Genomic DNA, 20,098 nt, shown 5'->3' with positions numbered 1-20,098 from the left:
GGAGGGATCAAAGGGGGAGGGGATAAGCGGTGGTAAGACGAGGGAGGGCAATGAGGACACTCTGGCTGTGCTTTGGGGAAAGCTTCAGCAATGAAATAACAGCAGATATCTTTAGCGGACAATGACACAGGCAAAAAAATGACTAAATGTAAAATTGTATCAGTTGAAACAAACTCTTTATTATTGAAAACACAACATTAGGACGTTGAACAATAACAGAAGATTTGCTAAATACGTGTACAATTTAAAAGGTATCTAAAAAGGTCGAGAATTTATTGCGTTTTGCATGTTTCTTCTTGTTTAGGTGACAGCGGCCACCATTCTTCTTTTTTATCTTCAGCTGAAAAGAGAAATGACACCGCGGTTAGTTACTGTATGCTACACGTGGACCATGACAACAGTCAGGGGAAAGTCTAAAAAAGGCAGACATTAGACCTTCTTCCTAACCCGGGAGTTTGTCAAACACCAGTGCTGACTATTAGTGACGGTAATGGATGCGCATGCAAGTGAATTCCTCAAGCCCAGACACAGTGGGGATAGCATGTCACTAATTACCCTGCTCTGCATATTCATCTCCATAATCCACATCAGCTTTGACAGGAATGCATGCAATCTCTGGTAAAACATGAGCCTACTTTCAGTATGTTCAAGAGAAACTTCCCTGCTCTGTAAACCTCAGAATGAGTCCCGTTCGTTACCTGGAATGGTCTCCAGGCGGGAGTTATCGAAGAACTGGTTGGGATGGCTGAAACTGATCTCAGAACCCGGTCGAGCATCAAAAAACTTGCTTTTGGGAGAGTCGAGGATGGAGGGTTTAGTAGAATCCTGGCCTCTCTTAGGCGACCCGAGGAACAGGCCCTCGGACATGGCAGGCAGACGTGTCTTGGTGGGAGTGCTTGGAGACTTGTCAAACACCTCTCTCCTCCTCCCCTTCAGTTTAAGGGCTCTATCCTTCCATTTAGACATTTCAGTGTGTTGACTGGACACCAAGCTGTCAAACAACAGAGACACGTTTGCTTTTTGTTGCAGATTTCCTATATGACATCCCTAATTGGACCACAACAATCACCATTCCATATCCCCTACCTCTCCAGGTCCTTGATCCTCTGCTGTAGCTGAGCCACTTCCTCCTCCAGCTTGCTCTTCTCCTGGGAAACGCTGCTTTGGAGAGTGCGCCCTCTGGTGGTGGTCAGTCGAGCGTGAAGTTCCTTTCCCTCCATGACAACTGCAATGGAAAGATAAGGGGTTATGGGTTAGGAGAAGCCAGAGAGAGAGAGACCAAGAGAGAGAGACCAAGAGAGAGAGAGACCAAGAGAGAGCGAGACAGGGAGCCGAGGAGGGAGAGGTTGCGGCTACACGGATGAGGTCATGGTCTCAGGCCGTGTCAGGGCTTTACTAACATGACTGCTCGTCTTCCTGCTGGGTCTTCCTCAGTGTCTCTCTCAGTTTCCTCAGGGCCTCCTCCTTATGGTTCAGCATCGTGGTCATCCTCAGGATCCTGCCACAATGACACTCCCTTAGCAACACTTTTATCCAAAGGAGATCCAGAATCAATCTATTTTTTTAAAACCAGGTACGGTACAACAACAGTGGCATTTCAAGTATAATAGAGTACAGTGCAACATAGATAGGAATGGTCTCACAGCAACCAGTTTCCAGTCCCTAAACACGACGTAACGTAAACGTGTCGTCGCGCGGTTCACGATGCAAAGCGGTTCTCTCTTACTCGTCTTGGTGTTTGGTGGACGACGCCGTCATCTCAACCTCCATCTTCACCACTCTGGCCTTCATCTCCATGACACTGGGAGGCAGCATTCCCTCAGCCTGGACCAGGACGAACATCAGGTAAACATAAGCCAGAGAGGTCATGCATTATAAGGGAATTTAATTATACAAATAAATCAATAATAATGAAAGCTGCAGGCAGCCTGGAACAAGGTCCAGGGCCGTGTTTAGGACTTTGGAATCCAGTACATTACTGAACGAGTAGTCTGTTCTCCATCTCTGGCGCTCACCTCGGTCTTCCTCAGTCTGTCTCTGAGGGTGTGGTTAGCGGCCTCCTTCTCCTGGACCTGGGCGCAGGCGTCCTGCAGCTGAGCCTGGAGCCTCTGGGAAGCCCGTTGGTGTGCGGAGACCCTGTCCTCGTCCTTCCTCTGAGCGTCCCCCAGCTGAACCACCCTGTGCTGCATCACCTGCTGACACAAGGAAGGCCGTGGCTCAGTGGTAGAGCGTTTAACTGCAGATCGAGAGGTCCCGGGTTCTAATCCCGCCCCTGCAGGTTGCTTTTGGATACCAAAAACAAATCTGCTGTGAAGTACGTCATCCAACAAATCAAAGCAACAACAAACAAACAAAAAAATCTGACGTTGAAATGAATACATTATTCAAATGAAAAGGACCTGGATTTCTGTCTCGGCTTGCTCCAGCTGCTGGGCCAGTCGCTGGTTGGTGTTGAGGAGCTCTACTTCAGTCTGGACGGGGGCCTTGTCCAGCCCCTGCAGCAGAGTGAAGGTCTTGCTCCTCTCCTCTCTCATCCGAACAGCAGCTCTCTCTTCAGCCTGCTTCAGCTCCACCCGCAGATCCTGGTGCTCATCTTGCAGTCCCTGAAAATGGAGAACAGTTTCAAACCACAGGTCTAAATAAGCAGTTGGATAGATATACCATTAATTGTGGCGCTGATACTGTTGCACTGACCCCCATCATCGCAACAAGGAGGTATTGAAGTTGCAATCATGTTATCGTTGCACTGTGTCAGGTAAAAAAAATTGAGCGTTTCTTCGCACAAATCACTGAAAAACGACCCTTCTGATCCTTGCTCATCTGCTGGACTTGCTATATGCACAGTTCATACACATGTGACTTTGTATAAAATGTTTATGTAAATTGGCTTGAAGATAATCCAATGAGATGTCTAAATTTAGGCCAAATGATGGGGCATCTACCTGGAGGGCCGTCCTCCTGTGCTGGGCAGCAGAGGAGCGGAGAGGCAGCTCTCTCTGCAGGTATCTCTCCACAGCAGCTGGGTCCGCTGGCTGGATCTCACACACGGCTCTCAGGGCCTGGGTGGCCAGCTGCCATGTTCTGAGCTGCTCTGTCATGGCGCCCGTGAAAGCAGCAACGTTCTTTTCAAGCTTCTCCAAAACTCTGGTCATTTTCTAAGATACAGAATAAACAAATAACGTCATGTATCCAGGGCTCGCAACTAACCTTTCTCCTCACTGTCCCAGTGCCGTCCCAAAGTGCAAAACGAACCGTCCCAAACTGAACTTGGTCTGTCCCAAAATGTAAATTCTTGGGTTTTTGCATTTTTCATGGGTCTAGGTTATTTGCAACACTATTTAAAGTAATCCATACAGTCGTGGGGCTGAATTTATGTCTGAATTTAAATGTGAATTCATACACAATAGAATACTAAATATTCTTGCTTGTTTCATGGTGGGGCGAACACAATTCTTGGTGTGGCTGTAGTAAAAAAAAGTTTCTAAAGGTTTGAAAAATATTTTTGAAAAAAGATCCAAAAGAACTGAATTGGCTTTTGTCCACCCCCACCTGAAGGTAATCTCCTCTGTTGTGGTTCAGCTTGGAAAGTCTCTGTTCCCAGCCCTGCTGGAGGTCTCCACCCCTCACAGAGTAGCAGGCAGCCTGGGCTCTGCACAGCAGAACATCCTGGAGTCTCCTCTCCTCAAACACAGCCAGGTCCTGCTTCACCAGGGCCTCGAAGCCACATCGGTAATCCTCAGCGATGCCTCTCAACACACTCTGCCATGGTTAATCACATGACACAAATATCAGGAAAAACCATCCCCACTAAGGAGGGCTAGAAAAGCACAGATGTCTGTAGACCACCCTTACCTTTGTTTCAAACAGTCCGAGCTTGACCTCTGCTGTGCATCTGTACACGCTGCCGTAACGCTTTTTCGTGGGTTTGGGAACATAGGGGAGCACCAGTAAGGATAGTTTGTTTTCTACCACGGTGGCGTCCTCCAGGGGTGCGAGTTCCGCCTGTGATAGCACATCCAGCACCCGCTGAAACCTCGCAAAGCAGTCCTAGGAAAGGCAAGCCACCATATGGTTACAGTTAAGTGACGGAGTCTCTACTCATTTCATACAGGCTTGATATGACTATTTCATGTCAAATAATTAGTATTACTTATACATGGTTGATAGGGATCGACACGGGGTGGAAATTGATTAATGTCGAACTAAAGCGTTACAACCATATGCTCCTAAGGAACAAGACTTAACAATTCTGATGCCTGTCCTTGGACTACCGACAGACAAACACAGAGCTTAAGGGGAGAGCTCACCTGCAGCTGCTGACTGGAGTCTTCAAGTCCCAGGCTCAGTCTCTCTCCCGGGGTCCTGGCAACGCTGGTGCTGTGCTCCAGGCTTTTCATCTGCTCCGTCAGGACTTGGATGGTCTGCTTGGCCTCGCTAAGCAGCTACGAGGGGGGGACACATGTTCATTAGGGAAAACCGCTACAGGAGACAGTCTGGAGTGGAAGGGCTGTGTGTGGTGTTTATATTGCGTTCGTGTGCTGGAAGACGGACCTGATGTGAGCTCTCCGCCTCCGATTCCAAATGGAGTTCGGCCTCTTTGAGGGCTTGTATGTTCTCCTCTAGTTTCCTCAACTATGGGAGATATACATAATAATTGTTTATCATAAGAAATTATACAAATCGACTTGATGTAACAGTTAGCCGAGGCCAAATCCTCCCCTTCAAAGCCCACCCCGGGCGGCCTACAGGCCCTGAAACTGAGCCTGACCTGTAGCTTGAACTGGGCCTCCTTATGTTCCGTCTCAGCCTGCTCCTCTTCTCTGACATGCTGCTGTTCTCTGAGGGAAGACTGGACCTGCAGAACCTGAGAGAGCACCTTTACGTCAGCTCAAACGCTTCAGTTAAAAAGGGAGTGAGAAATCTCTCTCCGCGACAGACCAGCCATTTTCCTGGAGCAGCGCAGTCTCTCACCATGTGCACGTTATCCTGCAGGTCTCTCTGGAGCTCTGCCTTCTCCTCTCTCAGACTCCCCTGCTCCAACTCCAGCTGCTCTATCTGAACAGAGGAAACACAAAGTTAAAACGTGATGAATCTAAACAGCAGGATTTGAATGTGTGCTAAGAGTCATTAAAAATAAATGTTTATTTAAGCAGACAATTTTTTTGTGTGCCATATGGTGGGGGGGGGGGGGGGGGGTGTGAGGGTCAATCCTGTGATCTATTGATCAGCTGTCAAATGCTCTTCCACTGACCTGCTGTTTCATTTGGACCTCTCGTTCTTCTCCTTCATTATGGAGATCTTGCTGCTCTCTCAAGTCCTCCTGGGCCTTGACCATCTGATAAAGACACCATGAACGTCATAGAAATATAAATCATGTGAATAAAGCTCCTAATTAAAAGCCTCGGCGATGGCTTACTAATGAAGTACGGAAGCCCCTCTTACTCTTTCCTCTGCCTCCTCAAGGTCTCTCTTGAGCTGGTTCCTCTCCTCCCTCACTCCCTCCAGTATCTCCTGCAGCTGGTCTCTCTCCTCGGTGATGGAAGTCACTTTGAAGAGCAGCTCCTCCAGCTCGGCCCGGAGGCGGTCTCTCTCTACTCGGAAACCATCGAGCTCCTCGCTCAGCTCCTTCGTCTTCATTACAGAGAGAGAGAGAGAGAAAGGGTTCGAATTTGTACCTAAACATGTGGTCCGAATGATGCCGGCTGAACAGTCCCAGTTGTTTACCTGTTGTCGTAGCAGAGTCTCCTTCTCCTCGAGATCAGAGCCGCACTGCCTGTGTTCCTCTTGAAGACAGGACAAGAGTCCCTGATTCTCCCTGGCCTGGAACGACAATGTGGCAGACAAACTTTGAGGACACTAATAATCTTCAAGAGCCCCCACAGTGCCATGTACCGTCGACACGGCAAAACGTCAAAACTACAACTGGGTTGGAAGACTACACGGCCCAGGTAAACAATCACCATCTCCATATTCTCCTCCAGGTCAGTCTTCAGCTGGCTCTTCTCTGCCTGCACTGTGGCTAGCTCCTCTTCCAGATCCTTGATCTGTAGAACGTTCATTGGTAAATTAAGACTTCTTGATGTGTCAATTGTGTTTACAACGTCGCAAAACTGTGTCAGAGACTTACCTGCTGCTGGAGCTGAACCTCTCGTTGCTCTCGTGCACTCTGGAGTTCAGAGTTCAGATGCTGCTGCTGTTTCAGCTCTGCGTGGACCTGCACAACCTGTTCCAAAAACGGCATCTTTAGTTTTTCTATCTAGAGGATCACACAAATACCAAGTCAGAAAAGGTACACTTTGGTCAATAGCCCAGTTCACTCACAGACTCTATATTCTGCTCTAGTTCCTTCTCGAGTTGGTTTCTCTCCTCCTTCACTCCCTCCAGTATCTCCTGCAGCTGGTCTCTCTCCTTGGTGAGAGAAGTCACTTTAGAGAGCAGTTCCTCCAGCTCCTCTGAGTGATTCTGAGCACCGTCTGTCTTCTCAGACTGGAGACGGTCTCTCTCCTCTCGAACACTCTCCAGCTCCTCGCTAACAGCCTTCATCTACAGAGAACACAAAACGATCGTTGGAACCAAATACGGGACCTAATGCCAATCAACCCTTTTGTACGACCATAAATCCTTCAAGTGATTATAACTGAAATGTTAAGACCCAGTAAGAGCCGGTATAAGTCACCTGCTCTTGCAGTAAAGAGCTGTTATCTGAAGTCTGGTTCTGCTGGTCAGAGGACAGCTGCTGTTTGACATTGTCCTCGCCATGACGGTTCAATGAGCTAGTCACCACACACTGCAAGGACAGGACGCAAGTGAAATAATGTGACATCGGGTCTTCATTAGCATTCATGAACTGAAACTTCAGTAACTTCACAAAACGCCCTTACCATCTCCATCTCCTCTACGTCTTTCTTGAGTTGGTTCCTCTCCTCCTTCACTCCCTCCAGTATCTCCTGCAGCTGGTCTCTCTCCTCGGTGATAGAAGTCACTTTAGAGAGCAGTTCCTCCAGCTCCTTTGAGTGATTCTGAGCACCGTCTGTCTTCTCCGACTGGAGACGGTCTCTCTCCTCTCGAACACTCTCCAGCTCCTCGCTAATAGCCTTCATCTGCAGAGAACACAAAATGATCGTTGGAACCAAATACGGGACCTAATGCCAATCAAACCCCCCCCTTTTTTTTTTACCACCATAGATCCTTCAAGTGATTATAACTGAAATGTTAAGACCCAGTAAGAGACGGTATAAGTCACCTGCTCTTGCAGTAAAGAGCTGTTATCTGAAGTCTGGTTCTGCTGGTCAGAGGACAGCTGCTGTTTGACATTGTCCTCACCATGACGGTTCAATGAGCTAGTCACCACACACTGCAAGGACAGGACGCAAGTGAAATAATGTGGCATCGGGTCTTCATTAGCATTCATGAACTGAAACTTCAGTAACTTTACAAAACGCCCTTACCATCTCCATCTCCTCTACGTCGCTCTTGAGTTGGTTCCTCTCCTCCCTCACTCCCTCCAGTATCTCCTGCAGCTGGTCTCTCTCCTCGGTGAGAGAAGTCACTTTAGAGAGCAGTTCCTCCAGCTCCTCTGAGTGATTCTGAGGAGTGTCTGTCTTCTCAGACAGGAGACGGTCTCTCTCCTCTCGAACACTCTCCAGCTCCTCACCCAACTGTCTTATCTGGGGTACAGACAAGATGATATCAGAATGTGTCTGGTAAAATACTATTAGAATAAAAATGATCTGGTGTACTTCCTAAATGCACTGTTTGTATGTCGCTTTGGATGAAAGTGTCTGCTAAATGAATGAAATATAGAGCAGAACACTGTCACGATGGGTGAACAGCAGTGATGGATCGTACGCGAGTCTGCAGCTCCTCCGGCAGGCTGTCTTCACTGCCCAGGTTGCTCAGGAGAGGACTCGGGGCCGTCTCCAACTGTTTAATCCTCTTCTGTTGTTCGCGATTCCTCTCGAGGGCTGCCCTTAGTTCTTCTTGATTTTCAATCATCTGCCAAAACACAATTTTTGAAATATTAGAAGAAAAAAAAGTTACATTAAGTTCTTAAATAAGTGCATACTTTGACAGTTGCATCCCAAGTTTATTCACCCCCCCCCCACCGCCATCAGCTCTCACCATCTCCACATTTTCTTGTATGTCCATCTTAAATTGGTTCCTCTCCTCCCTCACTCCCTCCAGTATCTCCTGCAGCTGGTCTCTCTCCTCGGTGAGAGAAGTCACTTTAGAGAGCAGTTCCTCCAGCTCCTCTGAGTGATTCTGAGGACTGTCTGTCTTCTCAGACAGGAGACGGTCTCTCTCCTCGGTGAGAGAAGTCACTTTAGAGAACAGTTCCTCCAGCTCCTCTGAGTGATTCTGAGGAGTGTCTGTCTTCTCAGACAGGAGACGGTCTCTCTCCTCGGTGAGAGAAGTCACTTTAGAGAACAGTTCCTCCAGCTCCTCTGAGTGATTCTGAGGAGTGTCTGTCTTCTCAGACAGGAGACGGTCTCTCTCCTCGGTGAGAGAAGTCACTTTAGAGAACAGTTCCTCCAGCTCCTCTGAGTGATTCTGAGGAGTGTCTGTCTTCTCAGACAGGAGACGGTCTCTCTCCTCGGTGAGAGAAGTCACTTTAGAGAACAGTTCCTCCAGCTCCTCTGAGTGATTCTGTTGAGTGTCTGTCTTCTCAGACAGGAGACGGTCTCTCTCCTCTCGAACACTCTCCAGCTCCTCACCCAACTGCTTGATCTGTTGTAGAAACACAGCAGAGTTAGACGCGTTCCTCTATGGAGACGTTTGAGAGTAGAGACATGGAAGGAGCTGTACCTGTTCTTCCAATATCTTTCCAGAATGTTCCTCTCTACCGCTGACAGATTCTCCATCCGCAATCTTCTCCTCCAAGACTTTCACAAGCTCTTGAACTTCCCCGAGTTTCTCTTCAACGGATGCTTGTTGCCTCTGACTCTCTTCAAGCTGAGGTAAATACACATAAATAACAAACTCACAGGACGTGCTAAAAATAGGGTTAGGAAAGCATTTTCATTTTTACCAGACGCAGTCGATGTCACCCTCTCCCACTACAGTCAACCCCTAACTTACTCTCAAGTTGGATTCCTCCACGGTCAAAAGCTGGCTGTTGTGCGCCAAAGAGCACTCCAGTTCCTCGCGAAGATTCTCCAGCTGGGTGTTGGCCTCAGAGAGCTGCAGGTCGAGGCTGTTCTCCCTCAGCGCCGCGCTGCTAAGGTCAGCCTGGAGACTCTCCAGCTGCTCCTGACCAGCCTGGAGACTCTCCTGGAGCCGCAGAATCTCCTCGTCACGGCCGGCGCTGGCAGACACCAAACCATCTCTCTCTGCCTGGACCCCACAGAGCTTCTCAGTCAGGTCCCATACCTGGGGGAGCGGAAAGAACAAGCGAAAAGACAGGTTCACAGATCGTAAGAACAAACAACAACAAAAAACGGTGGACGTTATTACCCAGTCGTCTGTTCACCTGTTTCGTCAAACCGTCCACCTGATCCGGAAGGTCCTGGAGCCCAGCGAGATGGTCCAACTTAGCTTGCAGGGTTCCCTCTTCCTCACGACAGGCCTGAAGCTCCTTCTTGAGTTCAGAAACCGTTCTTTCAAGTTCAACACTATCTATGAGATCTGAGAGGAATAGAAGAAACGTGGTCAAAAAGGCCCATTAAGAACGGAATAACCAGAGTAAAACAAACTAAACACCGTGGGCCGGTACAGGAGAACGAGACAAGCCGTACTTCTGGGGACTTTTCCGTCCAGCAGAGTGGTGAGCTTGGTGTTCTCGTCGAATACGTCCTGCAACTCCCGTTGGAGGTCCGACTGCATTTTTTTGAAGCGAGACTTCTCCGACTCCAGCTGATGGCGAAGTCTGTTCACCTCCGCTCTCATCTTCTCATCGTCGGCAGTCAGGGTCACCTAAGAGATGGCGGCAGAGCGGTTCAAACGTGGCAAACGGTCACAAGCGGCGTGGTTTGGGTTTCGTTTTGCATTCGACTCCAATCTGTTGACAGCGAGGCGCGAGACGCTTACATCCCTCTCCTTGAGTGAGATGTTCTCACTGCGTAAAAAGGCCCATTCCTTCTTGGTGTCGAGACTCAGGCCCTCGGCGTCATCCAGAGAGCGCCGCAGCTGCTTCACCTGCTGGACCAGGTCCTTGTCGCTCTGGAGAAAGAAATCTGATGGTTATGAGACAAGACAGGGCCTTGGTTGGGGGGGCACGTGCCGGTGAGTTTGAAGGACTTATCATACCAGAATTTGCAGCTCCTCGGCCCAGTCGGACTTCTCCTTGAGCTCTTCTGACATGGTTTCCAAACTGGCCTGAAGGGATCCCAGGAGAATTACAAAATGGCAGTTAGGAAAGGTAGCATGCACCAACGGACAAACCAAATGCAGTTTACTTTAAAAAAATCCCCCTCCAACTTCCTCAACATTAGTAGTCTCACTTTGAGCTCTTGACATTTGAGTTCAGAGGTCTCCATGGTCTTCTTAAGAGTGGAGATTTCATTCTGCAGTTCTCTCTGGTGGATCACAAAACACACACAGGCGTCAGCAAAATGTGTAGGGCATTTTCTGTGACGACAATAATGACTCCTAAGGTCACCTCGTATTCCTTTTTGCACTCCTCTTCCAGAGATTTAAATTCATCCATTTCCTTCCTGGCCTTCAGCTCCTGTTGGAGGGCAGAATTGTCTTTCTCCAAGCGCTTTGTCTGCTCTATGAAGATGCCAAGCTCTTGCTTGAGATAATCACACTCAGAAGAGGTAATTGCCTGTCAGCCAAACACAAGGAGAGTTAAAAGAATTCAGATTGTAGAAATGTTCACAAGTAAAAGTGTATAAAAAGAGGTGGAGTCGCTGCGTACCTTTTCAGCCATTAGAGTCTCACACAATTGTAAGGAATCCCCAAATTCTCGCTTCATCTGTAATAAATTGAGGTAGCTGGAAATTTAATTTTACATTCAATTCATCGTAGGATTTTTTTTTACATTGTTGTTACAGAACTGCAGAAACAAACCTGTGTCTCATCTTCGTTGGCCATTTGGGAATTTTCCTCCAGACGTTTCTCCAGATCTACCACTTTTATGTCCATAACCTGCAACTTTTCCATGGCCTCCTGTTTCTGCTTGATCTCAGTTTCAAGTTTTTGCTCAAGATCAACCATTTTCAAGTCCATATCCTGGAACTTTTCCATGGCGTCCTGTTTCTGCTTGATCTCAGTTTCAAGTTTTTGCTCTAGATCAACCATTTTCATGTCCATATCCTGGAACTTTTCCATGGCGTCCTGTTTCTGCTGAATCTCAGTTTCAAGCAGTTGCTCCAGACAAGAGACCTTGTCAGACAACTCGCTGACTCTTTGAGGAGATCCACTGGTGAGGTAAAAAAGAGCATTGAACTGCGAGTTTAAATGACGATGCAGTGGAAACCGTGCTGGCGACATGACACACTTGCACACTCACTTTTCTAAATGGCTGCGCATTGTCACGCAGCTTTGATCCATCTCCATATCAAAAGTCGACTCATCAGGAACATACCAACGCAAATCAATGTCCTCTCCGTCTGGGAGCACACACACACAGACAAAACACACAAGCTTGAACACGATGAAATAAGATCAAGGCACAACACCGAATAACACGACAACACCGGGAACGCAGTCCTCGACCGCACATTTGCTGCTCACCTTCATTCTGCTCTGTCAACATGCTGGCTTTTCGCTTTTTGAAGAAAGGCTCAACATAACTGCCAATATTTCCAACGTTAAAGTCAAGTGGGTGTGGAGCCCTCAGTAGCTTTCCACCCCAGGTCTCTCTCCGTTTTGGAACCTGGGCAAAGACAGAACCCAGGTATAAACAGAGGTATAAACCCAGGTACATTAGTCATTTAGCAGACGCTCTTATCCAGAGCGACTTACAGTAAGTACAGGGACATTCCCCCGAGGCAAGTAGGGTGATGTGCCTTGCCCAAGGACACAATGTCATTTGACACGGCCGGGAATCGAACTAGCAACCTTCAGATTACTAGCCCGATTCCCTAACCGCTCAGCCACCTGACTCCAGTGTATAACCCAGGTATAAACCATAGAACATGACATGGAAGATAGGATAGGATAAGAGATATGGCAGTGCAGCTACATGCGTCATCGTTACTGAAGGCAATTTAGAGGCAAGCTACCTTTTTGACTGGAACAAAGTTCGAGCTGGTTACAAGAAGTTGGGTCAGATTTTTAATCCTGTCCTGTTGTTCTCTTTGCAGCTGATCCTTCTCTTGCAGAAGCTGGGACAGCGACTCCGTCGTTTGAGTGCCCGAAGAAACCTGAGAAAGTCATTGCAATTAGTTGACTATATTTATATATAGTCTTCACACATCCTCAGAAATAACATAAAAGGTTGGTAATAACATGTCCATGCTCGTGTGACCTAGTTTCTCATGAGGTAGACTCGCCTCATTAAGGCGTCGTTTGAGATCCACAATTTCATTCCTGTATCTTTTCAAAAGAGCGCCCTCGTCAGAGACTTCTGTGACGTGCGGGTCGTTCTTCATCTTCTTCGCTGCGCTGGCAAACTGGATCATAGGGGTGAGGGGCAAAAACTTGATTAATTCTAAAAAGTTTGAAACATGTCCGCCAACGATTTCTCCAGGGAGTCTATGTATTTTACCAACCTGAAGGGTGCTGACAGTTTCTTCGATGGTTGCTGGGGTGATGGTGCAGATGATGACCGTTTTCGCATTTCCACCCAAGGAGTTCTGCAGTATTCGCGTCAGCTTGCTGTCCCTGTAGTTGGTGAAACCCCTGTTTGAGAGCGACAGAAGGTTCATGTTACAATGCAAGAGCAACCACCAAGATACGACACATACGCCTGAAAAGGGCTTTTCCCAACCTCTGGCTTTCATCAGACAGCTTTTTGATGACTTGACCAAGGGTGAACAGACTGCGGTTGATATTACATCCCTCCTTGAAGCGTGTGCCTGAAGCAGAATTCAAAATCAGAACGTCCAGGTTCAGAAAGAACAGATTTTGCAAGCATAATAACAACAAAACTATTACCACTTAAACCTCTATTACCTTCAGCTCCAGTCTGGCTGGCCCGCTCAGTTCCCGCCAAGTCAACCAGATTCTACATGAAAGAGGGAGGGGGACAAGACAAATAAATAATTGGTGATTTGCACGATTCAGTGCTCACGAAACATACCGATTTGCAACTTGACGACTCACCAGATGGGATACAATAATAGCTCCATCTGCATTTTCACCAGACGAGTTGTCACTACTCTCACGGCTTTCGATTATCTGAACAAAACACATCCATTATTGCCAACAAACGTGCATCTGACATTAAACTCGACTAGCTGTGCCGCGGTTTGACTCACCATGCGAAAAATGGTGTGTGATCGACTGCTCCGTTGGTTCATCTTAGTCTTTCCGTAGTGACGGTTCTCTGACAGGGTGGACAATGTAGAGAGAAATGTAACAGGTGAAGCACACTTAAAGAACAGCCATTTGAGCTATTCACAAAATGTGAATATCTTACTTTCTCCTTTTCGAATCCACGCAAGGGCTTGGTTAGGGGATGTCACCAGTTCCTCTGTTAGGTCTGCCACATAAACAGTTTTCTGCAAAGACAAGGAATTTGAAGCCAACCAGCATCACCCCTGTATTTTAACAGCACATTACCCCCTCCATCACCACACAGGATTTAAACACAGGCTTACATTGTTCCCTTCACGGATTTCTAACGGCTTCCTTTTCCAACTGTCACATAGCAGATCTGTGACAGTTTCATTGTAGATTTCCATGTAGGACACTCTCAATAAGAACTCCTTCTTTGGCCACTAAAAGCAGAAAAGAAAATCCCAGTCAATCTTTTATCGTTTTCACATCTATTTCAATATAAAGAGTAAAATCATCACTTACATTTTTGATAGTATGGAATACATCCTCCATGGCTAAGGGTATTACTCCTGGAATAAGATCGCTCCCCATCATAGTGAAAGTCTTTCCGGAGGAAGTTTGTCCATAAGCAAATATTGTTCCTGAGGATTAAACATTTATTCAACTTAATACATTTAGCTATATATTTTTAAACAAAAAAACAAAAACATGTTATTCTATCATTTATTCATGTCACCACCAATCGTTACCATTGTATCCTTCGACAGCGGAGACCACAAGAGGTTTTGCGAGTTCTTGATAGAGCTGATCGGTTGTTTCATCCGAATTGAAAACTCGGTCTGTCACAGAAGGAAATATGATTGTAGCAACAGTCTCGTTTCAGTAACTTATACCAGTTTAATTGCTGTAGTGTAAGCTACCGGTCAGCTCAAAGAAAGAAAGAAAAACAACAATCGCATCTTTCTTTATAAACTTTCTTTATTAACATTTATAATTAGACGTCAGGCTGGATGCTAAATCGATCAATTTGATATATAAATTCATTGAGTCATCTCTAAAGTTATGAAGAACGGCGAAAAAGAAACTTAGCACTACAATACCAAAATTGAAGCTTTTAGAAAGATTTCCATCATCCAGTTGTTGAATTGAATGCTTATCAGCTTTCCAAAATACTTGTCCATGCTCTGTTGAGTCCGTTGACTCCTCTTCTCTGCAATAAAGGAAAAACGTTAGCCCGCTTTCTGAAATCAACACATACACTAAATCAAAGATTAGAAATATAACTCGCTATTAATGTTAGCCAGCTTGCCTAGCTGCCTCTCTTGGTTTGTTTGCGAGAGGAGCAAGGCTAACGACGCGTAAAATAGCTAGAGCTAGCAACTGTATTACTCAACAGTCAGTAGCTCTAGCACTTAATGTAGTCTAAGTCCTGTCTGCCATCTGCTAAGGACTAACGATGTTTGTTTATTTTAGTTGAGTCATTTTACCTTTCTATGAGAGGTCGAACACGTACACACACTTTTACAGCTGATTCTTCTGTCATTGTAATAGGTTTTCCTTTTGTCGCCACTACTTATTTTCTTCCCCCACACATAACGACAGTCTGTACTCTTACTGCCCAGACAAGTGTAATGCCTATTTTAAATTGTGCGCTAAAAACCTCTGGTCACTTGTGATTGGAAGATTGCTTCTTCTTCTTTTAGTTTTTATGACGCAGTACCGCCGCCCAACTGTTCGGGAGTGTGAGCTGGTGGCTTAGTCTAATACATATTCAATATATCATAAAATAAACAAAGCAAAATATCCATACCCGTCCCCCTCACCAGTTTCCAGATGAAATGTGCAAATAGCCCCACAACTCTCCCTATCATCATCCCCTAATGTCCAGACTGATTATTAATTAAAAAGAAGAATTATATTGGTTTAAAAATCTCAAACAGCAGGTGGCAGTATAGCTATTCATAAACGTTGGTAGCAATCTGCCAGAACCACAACAGAAGAAGTCTTTTTTATTATTTTTTTATCATCTAGTACGTCATCATCACGCGTCTGGAATATGTTCAGAGACTCATGTGTGTGGATAGAAACTGAAGCACATTAGATTGATGAAGTATAGTTCGCCAGGCTTCAACCCCAGTTTATAACTTTGGATATTGCTGCCTCATGAAACAGCTTCAAAGAAGCTCCCGAAGTGTCTTGTTAGTTAAGTAACGTGTATGACAGTTTCAGTTAGGAAGATAGAAAACAGGTAGGCGCACTTGGGACAACTTGACATGGCCCTGTTTCTTGTCAACAGGTAATTGAGCAAACCTCTTTCTTCAGCGGTGTAATCACCATATAATTCACCTACTTTTTGAGTGATGACGAAATTTATAAGAACTTAAAACTAATATTACATGCTGATCACATTCTAGGTACCTTGGAGAAGATGATGATGATGAGACCAACAAAGAATCTAAATCTCAGGACTTGCTGGCTAAACTGCAGAAGAAGGCCAAAGAGAAACAGAAATTGGCTTGTCATAACGCACACGTTCAGGCAGAAATTGACAGTAAAAGTAAGGTGGACCACCCAAAGGAGACAAAACGCGCTAAGAAAAGGAAAGGTGAGGGGAACCAGGTTCTCCCACATGCTCCTGACGCTGTAGAACATGGAGGTTCCCCTGACGATAATAAACCACGTAAGAAAAAAAAGAAGGGCTCTGAAAAGACAAAGCTGAAATCAGACGGAAAGTCAGGTGTGTTTTAATTGTTTTGCTCTTACACATCCTCAGATTATACTAAAGATAATTGCCATAGATTTGACAGATATTTCATTAATATATCGTCATTGTTTTCTTCTTCTTTCTGTGTACACGTTACTTCTTGGGTTTCAGAAGAGGTAAAGATGGCGAAACCTGATCATGAGCTTGTTGCTGTAGAAGAGCCAGAGGATGAAGATGGAGGGGAGGAGAGCATAGTGACGAAAACGCAGACTGATCCATCGGAACAGAACACCGAAAACGGCGTTGCTCCTACTGGGTTCACAATCCTTGGAGGACACGAGCAAAAAAGGATCCAGAAGGTACAGTGTTTTTTTGCGCACACCATTGTATATAAAACGGAGAATAAAATACAATTTGCTTTTCACACGGAATAAACTCTCAATTCTTCAATCGTCATAGGTTCACAGAATACTACCACAGTGGCTTTCCAAGCCAGATGCGATTCAGAGAGACATTAAAAGCAACCTGGTTCCCATTTCTGATGTCCCGCGGATGAGCCCTAAGATCATGAAGAAACTGGAGAGTAATGGAATCCAAAATCTATTCCCAGGTTAGTGGACATAAACCATGACGTGGGCTGGTGGGTGTCGTTTTGTTATTTTAGCTTTGGTTAAACAAAGCTGTTCTGATGTTATTGTGTTTCCCGTCACTTACCGAAGCTGTTGTCTCGAAACAGTTCAAGCGGAAGTGATCCCTGCCATTTTGGAAAGTGTGTGCCATGGCTTCCTGATAGGAAGAGGGGGTTACAGGCCAAGGGACATCTGTGTGTCTGCACCGACAGGGAGCGGCAAGACTCTGACATTTGTGCTCCCTGTGATTCAGGTTCGAACAAAATATGTTTTTCACTTGCGTGGTACACATTCATTCAGGGTAAATTAACGGCCTTCGTTTTCCCAATCTCGTTTCAGGCATTAATGCAACGCGTTGTGTGTGAAGTCAGGGCTTTGGTCGTGCTGCCCACCAAAGAGCTTGCACAGCAGGTAACTCAGGACAAAACAGTATTTTTACGATTAAACATATGATCAATAAGGGCTGCCTCACACCTATTTAAAAAAACTAAAACATTCCAATGTCACCGTTCAAACAGGTTTGTAAAGTCTTCACTTCGTATGCTGAGGGCACCACTTTGAAAGTGGTTATACTTGCAGGTCAGAAGTCTTTCGGTGCAGAGCGGGCTTCCCTTTCTGAAAACAGGTAAAGACGCATCAAGTTCTTAGTGTTCTTCGTCTAGTGTTCTATGTCAAATGATTCCAACGAGGCGTTGTATTGTTTTGGGGGTTCATTACAGAGGCGGCTACAGCTGCTGTTTAGCAGACATTGTCGTTGCCACCCCAGGAAGACTGGTTGACCACATCAACCTGAACGCTGGCTTCAGTCTTGAGCATCTCCGCTTCCTGGTGAGGACATCACTTCCACCCTTTATTATACACTGTAGGGCAGGGAGTTGTGAATCTAAATTAATTCATGGTCTGATTGCAGGTCATTGATGAGGCAGACCGTATGATTGACAGCATGCACCAGTCCTGGCTGAGTCAGGTGACCAAGGCTGTCTACAAATGTAGGAGTGGTCCTGACGCCATCTTCAGGAGGACTGAGCCCACACACATCACAGCAGCGAGGTAAACCTCCTCTCACCCTGATACAGAAATCAAAATAAGTGCTTTCTCCATGGAAGGATCACAGTGAGGTGTGCCTTGTTCTGAGTAAGGGGTTGACATTTCATGGTTCACGCGTGTGTTGTAGTTTGTCACCACCCCAGATGCCTCTGCAGAAGCTCCTGTTCTCAGCCACCCTCACCCAGAACCCAGAGAAGCTCCAGCAGCTGGGCCTGTACCAGCCCAGGCTCTTCAGCTCCATCCCCAGCCAGCTGGCGTCAGAGAACCCATCCAGCGACACTGACGTCTCCCAGCCTAATGAAACGTTCAACTTCCCAGAGGGGCTGACGGTAAGAGCTTTCTTTTTCCATGGAACAGTGGAGGAAATGGAAATATGAAGATGAACAATGTATATTACAATGCAAGAAATGTATGTACAATAAGGTAAGACTTGATCTACAAATTAGGATTAACTAATGCCAATAATTAATACTTCAATTTCTCCCACGTTCCCCCTATATTACAAGTAAAAATGATGTGAAATATAGTACGTTTTTGTTTTGTCTGTAGGAATACTACGTGCCATGCACACTCAATAAGAAGCCCCTCCTCCTCCTCCACTTCCTATTACGTTTGAAGTTTAGTCCTATTCTGTGCTTCACCAATTCCAGAGACGCGGCTCACAGGTTAGTAAACCCGGGGAGAAGTACAGTATATCTCTGTGGTAGAGCATTTCCCTCCAGATTCAGAGGTTGCCGGTTAAAATCCCATCATATATGCCACTGTTGATGGGGAAAAGTGTGTGCTACAGGAATAGATTATTATATTACTACTATTATTATTGTTTCTGTCATTATCGGGTATGAGTATGTGTGTAGTTATTTGTCAGTCAGTGTTGATATTGATGTGGTGTCTTGTGTGTTGGGTAGGCTGTATGTGCTAGTGAAGCTGTTTGGTGGAGTGCAGGTGGCTGAATTCTCCTCCCGGCTCTCACCCAATGAGAGAAAGAAAACCCTGAAGGACTTTGACCAGGGGAAAATCCAACTGTAAGTGTGAAATCCACCACTTTCTTTACCTCAAAACAACATTAACGTTCACTAATTTGGCACAATATAATATGTTGACAGTTGTTTTTTTTTTTCTCTATTGAAGTTTGATCAGCACGGATGCTGCTGCAAGAGGCATTGACGTTGATGGAGTGAAATGTGTCTTGAATTATGATGCACCACAGTTCATCAGGGCATATATCCACAGGTATCTCTTTCGGTATTTCTTCTACCAATTTTCACCCTCGGTACCATCCCAGTTACTAGTAAAACCCATAATCTGACATGTCTTTTTGACACAGGATTGGAAGGACTGCAAGAGCAGGAAAAGCTGGGCTGGCGTTTACATTTCTGTTAGGAGTGCAGGTGAGACTATACATGCTATAAAATGTGTAATTGTGCTGGCCCAAGATTGTCAACAAGCCAATCCAGCGAACCAGCATTACTATACTGTACAGGCAGCATAATAGTCAGTAGAGAGGTTTGGTTGAATCTAGCTATTAGTCCTTTGATGTTGTAATCTGGCAGTTATTATAAACTGTGTATGCGATGTGACTATTTCATAGGAGAAGAACTTCCTGAAAATGGTGTCTGATGCTGGCAGCCCAGGGATCCAAAAACAGATCATCATGCCTAACAACCTGAAGAACATGGAGTGTCGTTACCAAGAGATCCTGCAGGAGCTGGGGAAGACCATTAAGGTACTAAACACACACGCGTTTGTTACAGTAACTGCAGGGTATGGTTAAATAAAACACAGACTTGTTTGTTTGGTATCATCGGTGTTGCATGTTAAGAGATGGGATCTTCTAAACAAGCACATTTTTCCTCCACAGAGTGAAAACGCGAAGAAGCGGGTCTGACATGGAGATGACAAAGGAGTCTGCGACTGTTTTTTCATCACTATTATTTTTTTCAAATAAAATATTTACTATGTCTTCACGTGCATTAATAAACGGTTTCTTTCATCCTGAGGAGGTAACAGTGAGTTAGAGGTAACAGTGAGTTAGAGTAGTGTTACTCAACCTGGTATCCAGAACGTTATATTTGATGAAAAAATAGAAATGTTTGGTGATGTCATGTTTTGTCGAGCATATATGCTGACCCGTTCAAGTGTTTATTTATAAACAAGGTCACCCTTTCTTCTACTACACTATCCACACATCAATGAGCGAAAATAAACTTTTATAAGGCTCGTCACAATTTCGTGGGTACCAAACATGAAATACCTTTGTGTAGAGAAACGGGAAACGCCGGCTTATCAATCAAGCTCACTTGAATATCTGCGTTTCGGATTGGTGGTTTGA

The 20,098-nt window shown here is 45.7% G+C and overlaps 2 protein-coding genes across 2 annotated transcripts; one reads left to right on the top strand and one right to left on the bottom strand.

The window, feature by feature from the left end:
* Positions 1 to 160: 160 nt before the first annotated feature.
* On the bottom strand, positions 161 to 15,001 carry cenpe (centromere protein E). The gene is made up of 52 exons (XM_062451672.1): positions 14,874 to 15,001; positions 14,487 to 14,596; positions 14,136 to 14,225; positions 13,909 to 14,027; positions 13,707 to 13,826; positions 13,526 to 13,607; positions 13,365 to 13,432; positions 13,210 to 13,284; positions 13,060 to 13,111; positions 12,875 to 12,962; positions 12,657 to 12,786; positions 12,438 to 12,557; positions 12,168 to 12,308; positions 11,677 to 11,818; positions 11,453 to 11,552; positions 11,011 to 11,362; positions 10,859 to 10,915; positions 10,598 to 10,765; positions 10,440 to 10,514; positions 10,246 to 10,314; positions 10,027 to 10,158; positions 9,735 to 9,912; positions 9,470 to 9,624; positions 9,079 to 9,369; positions 8,806 to 8,952; positions 8,122 to 8,727; positions 7,849 to 7,995; positions 7,449 to 7,667; positions 7,244 to 7,354; positions 6,882 to 7,100; positions 6,677 to 6,787; positions 6,322 to 6,543; positions 6,128 to 6,223; positions 5,961 to 6,044; positions 5,725 to 5,820; positions 5,443 to 5,631; positions 5,252 to 5,335; positions 4,972 to 5,055; positions 4,769 to 4,864; positions 4,552 to 4,632; positions 4,308 to 4,442; positions 3,853 to 4,047; positions 3,550 to 3,759; positions 2,943 to 3,155; positions 2,400 to 2,603; positions 2,016 to 2,192; positions 1,727 to 1,824; positions 1,401 to 1,498; positions 1,087 to 1,225; positions 699 to 991; positions 556 to 615; positions 161 to 340 (listed from the first exon to the last, which is right to left on the bottom strand). The coding sequence occupies exons 1-52, from the start codon at positions 14,927 to 14,929 to the stop codon at positions 273 to 275; spliced, it is 7,452 nt and encodes a 2,483-aa protein (XP_062307656.1). The 5' UTR covers positions 14,930 to 15,001; the 3' UTR covers positions 161 to 272.
* Positions 15,002 to 15,416: 415 nt separating this feature from the next.
* ddx51 (DEAD (Asp-Glu-Ala-Asp) box polypeptide 51) lies at positions 15,417 to 19,765 on the top strand. The gene is made up of 16 exons (XM_062451960.1): positions 15,417 to 15,682; positions 15,801 to 16,123; positions 16,262 to 16,449; positions 16,550 to 16,700; positions 16,827 to 16,972; positions 17,059 to 17,130; positions 17,238 to 17,344; positions 17,439 to 17,547; positions 17,630 to 17,769; positions 17,894 to 18,095; positions 18,316 to 18,431; positions 18,675 to 18,791; positions 18,898 to 18,999; positions 19,094 to 19,157; positions 19,358 to 19,492; positions 19,628 to 19,765. Exons 1-16 carry the CDS (start codon positions 15,660 to 15,662, stop codon positions 19,652 to 19,654), a joined length of 2,022 nt encoding a protein of 673 aa, XP_062307944.1. The 5' UTR covers positions 15,417 to 15,659; the 3' UTR covers positions 19,655 to 19,765.
* Positions 19,766 to 20,098: the final 333 nt, after the last annotated feature.

Source organism: Osmerus eperlanus, chromosome 25 (assembly GCF_963692335.1).
Source record: "Osmerus eperlanus chromosome 25, fOsmEpe2.1, whole genome shotgun sequence".
NCBI lineage: Eukaryota > Metazoa > Chordata > Actinopteri > Osmeriformes > Osmeridae > Osmerus > Osmerus eperlanus.
The sequence above is the reverse complement of the archived record's forward strand: the minus strand, read 5'-3'. Positions and strand labels throughout refer to the sequence as shown.

Coding starts and splice junctions, on each gene's coding strand:
- cenpe (XM_062451672.1), bottom strand. CDS start 14,929: ATGACAGAAGAATCAGCTGTAAAAGTGTGTGTACGTGTTCGACCTCTC. Junction 7,101..7,243: donor GCTCTTTACTGCAAGAGCAG/GTGACTTATACC, acceptor TGTTCTCTGCAG/ATGAAGGCTATTAGCGAGGA. Junction 1,825..2,015: donor ACAGACTGAGGAAGACCGAG/GTGAGCGCCAGA, acceptor GTCCTGGTCCAG/GCTGAGGGAATGCTGCCTCC.
- ddx51 (XM_062451960.1), top strand. CDS start 15,660: ATGGCCCTGTTTCTTGTCAACAG. Junction 18,792..18,897: donor GACCAGGGGAAAATCCAACT/GTAAGTGTGAAA, acceptor TCTCTATTGAAG/TTTGATCAGCACGGATGCTG. Junction 19,493..19,627: donor AGCTGGGGAAGACCATTAAG/GTACTAAACACA, acceptor TTTCCTCCACAG/AGTGAAAACGCGAAGAAGCG.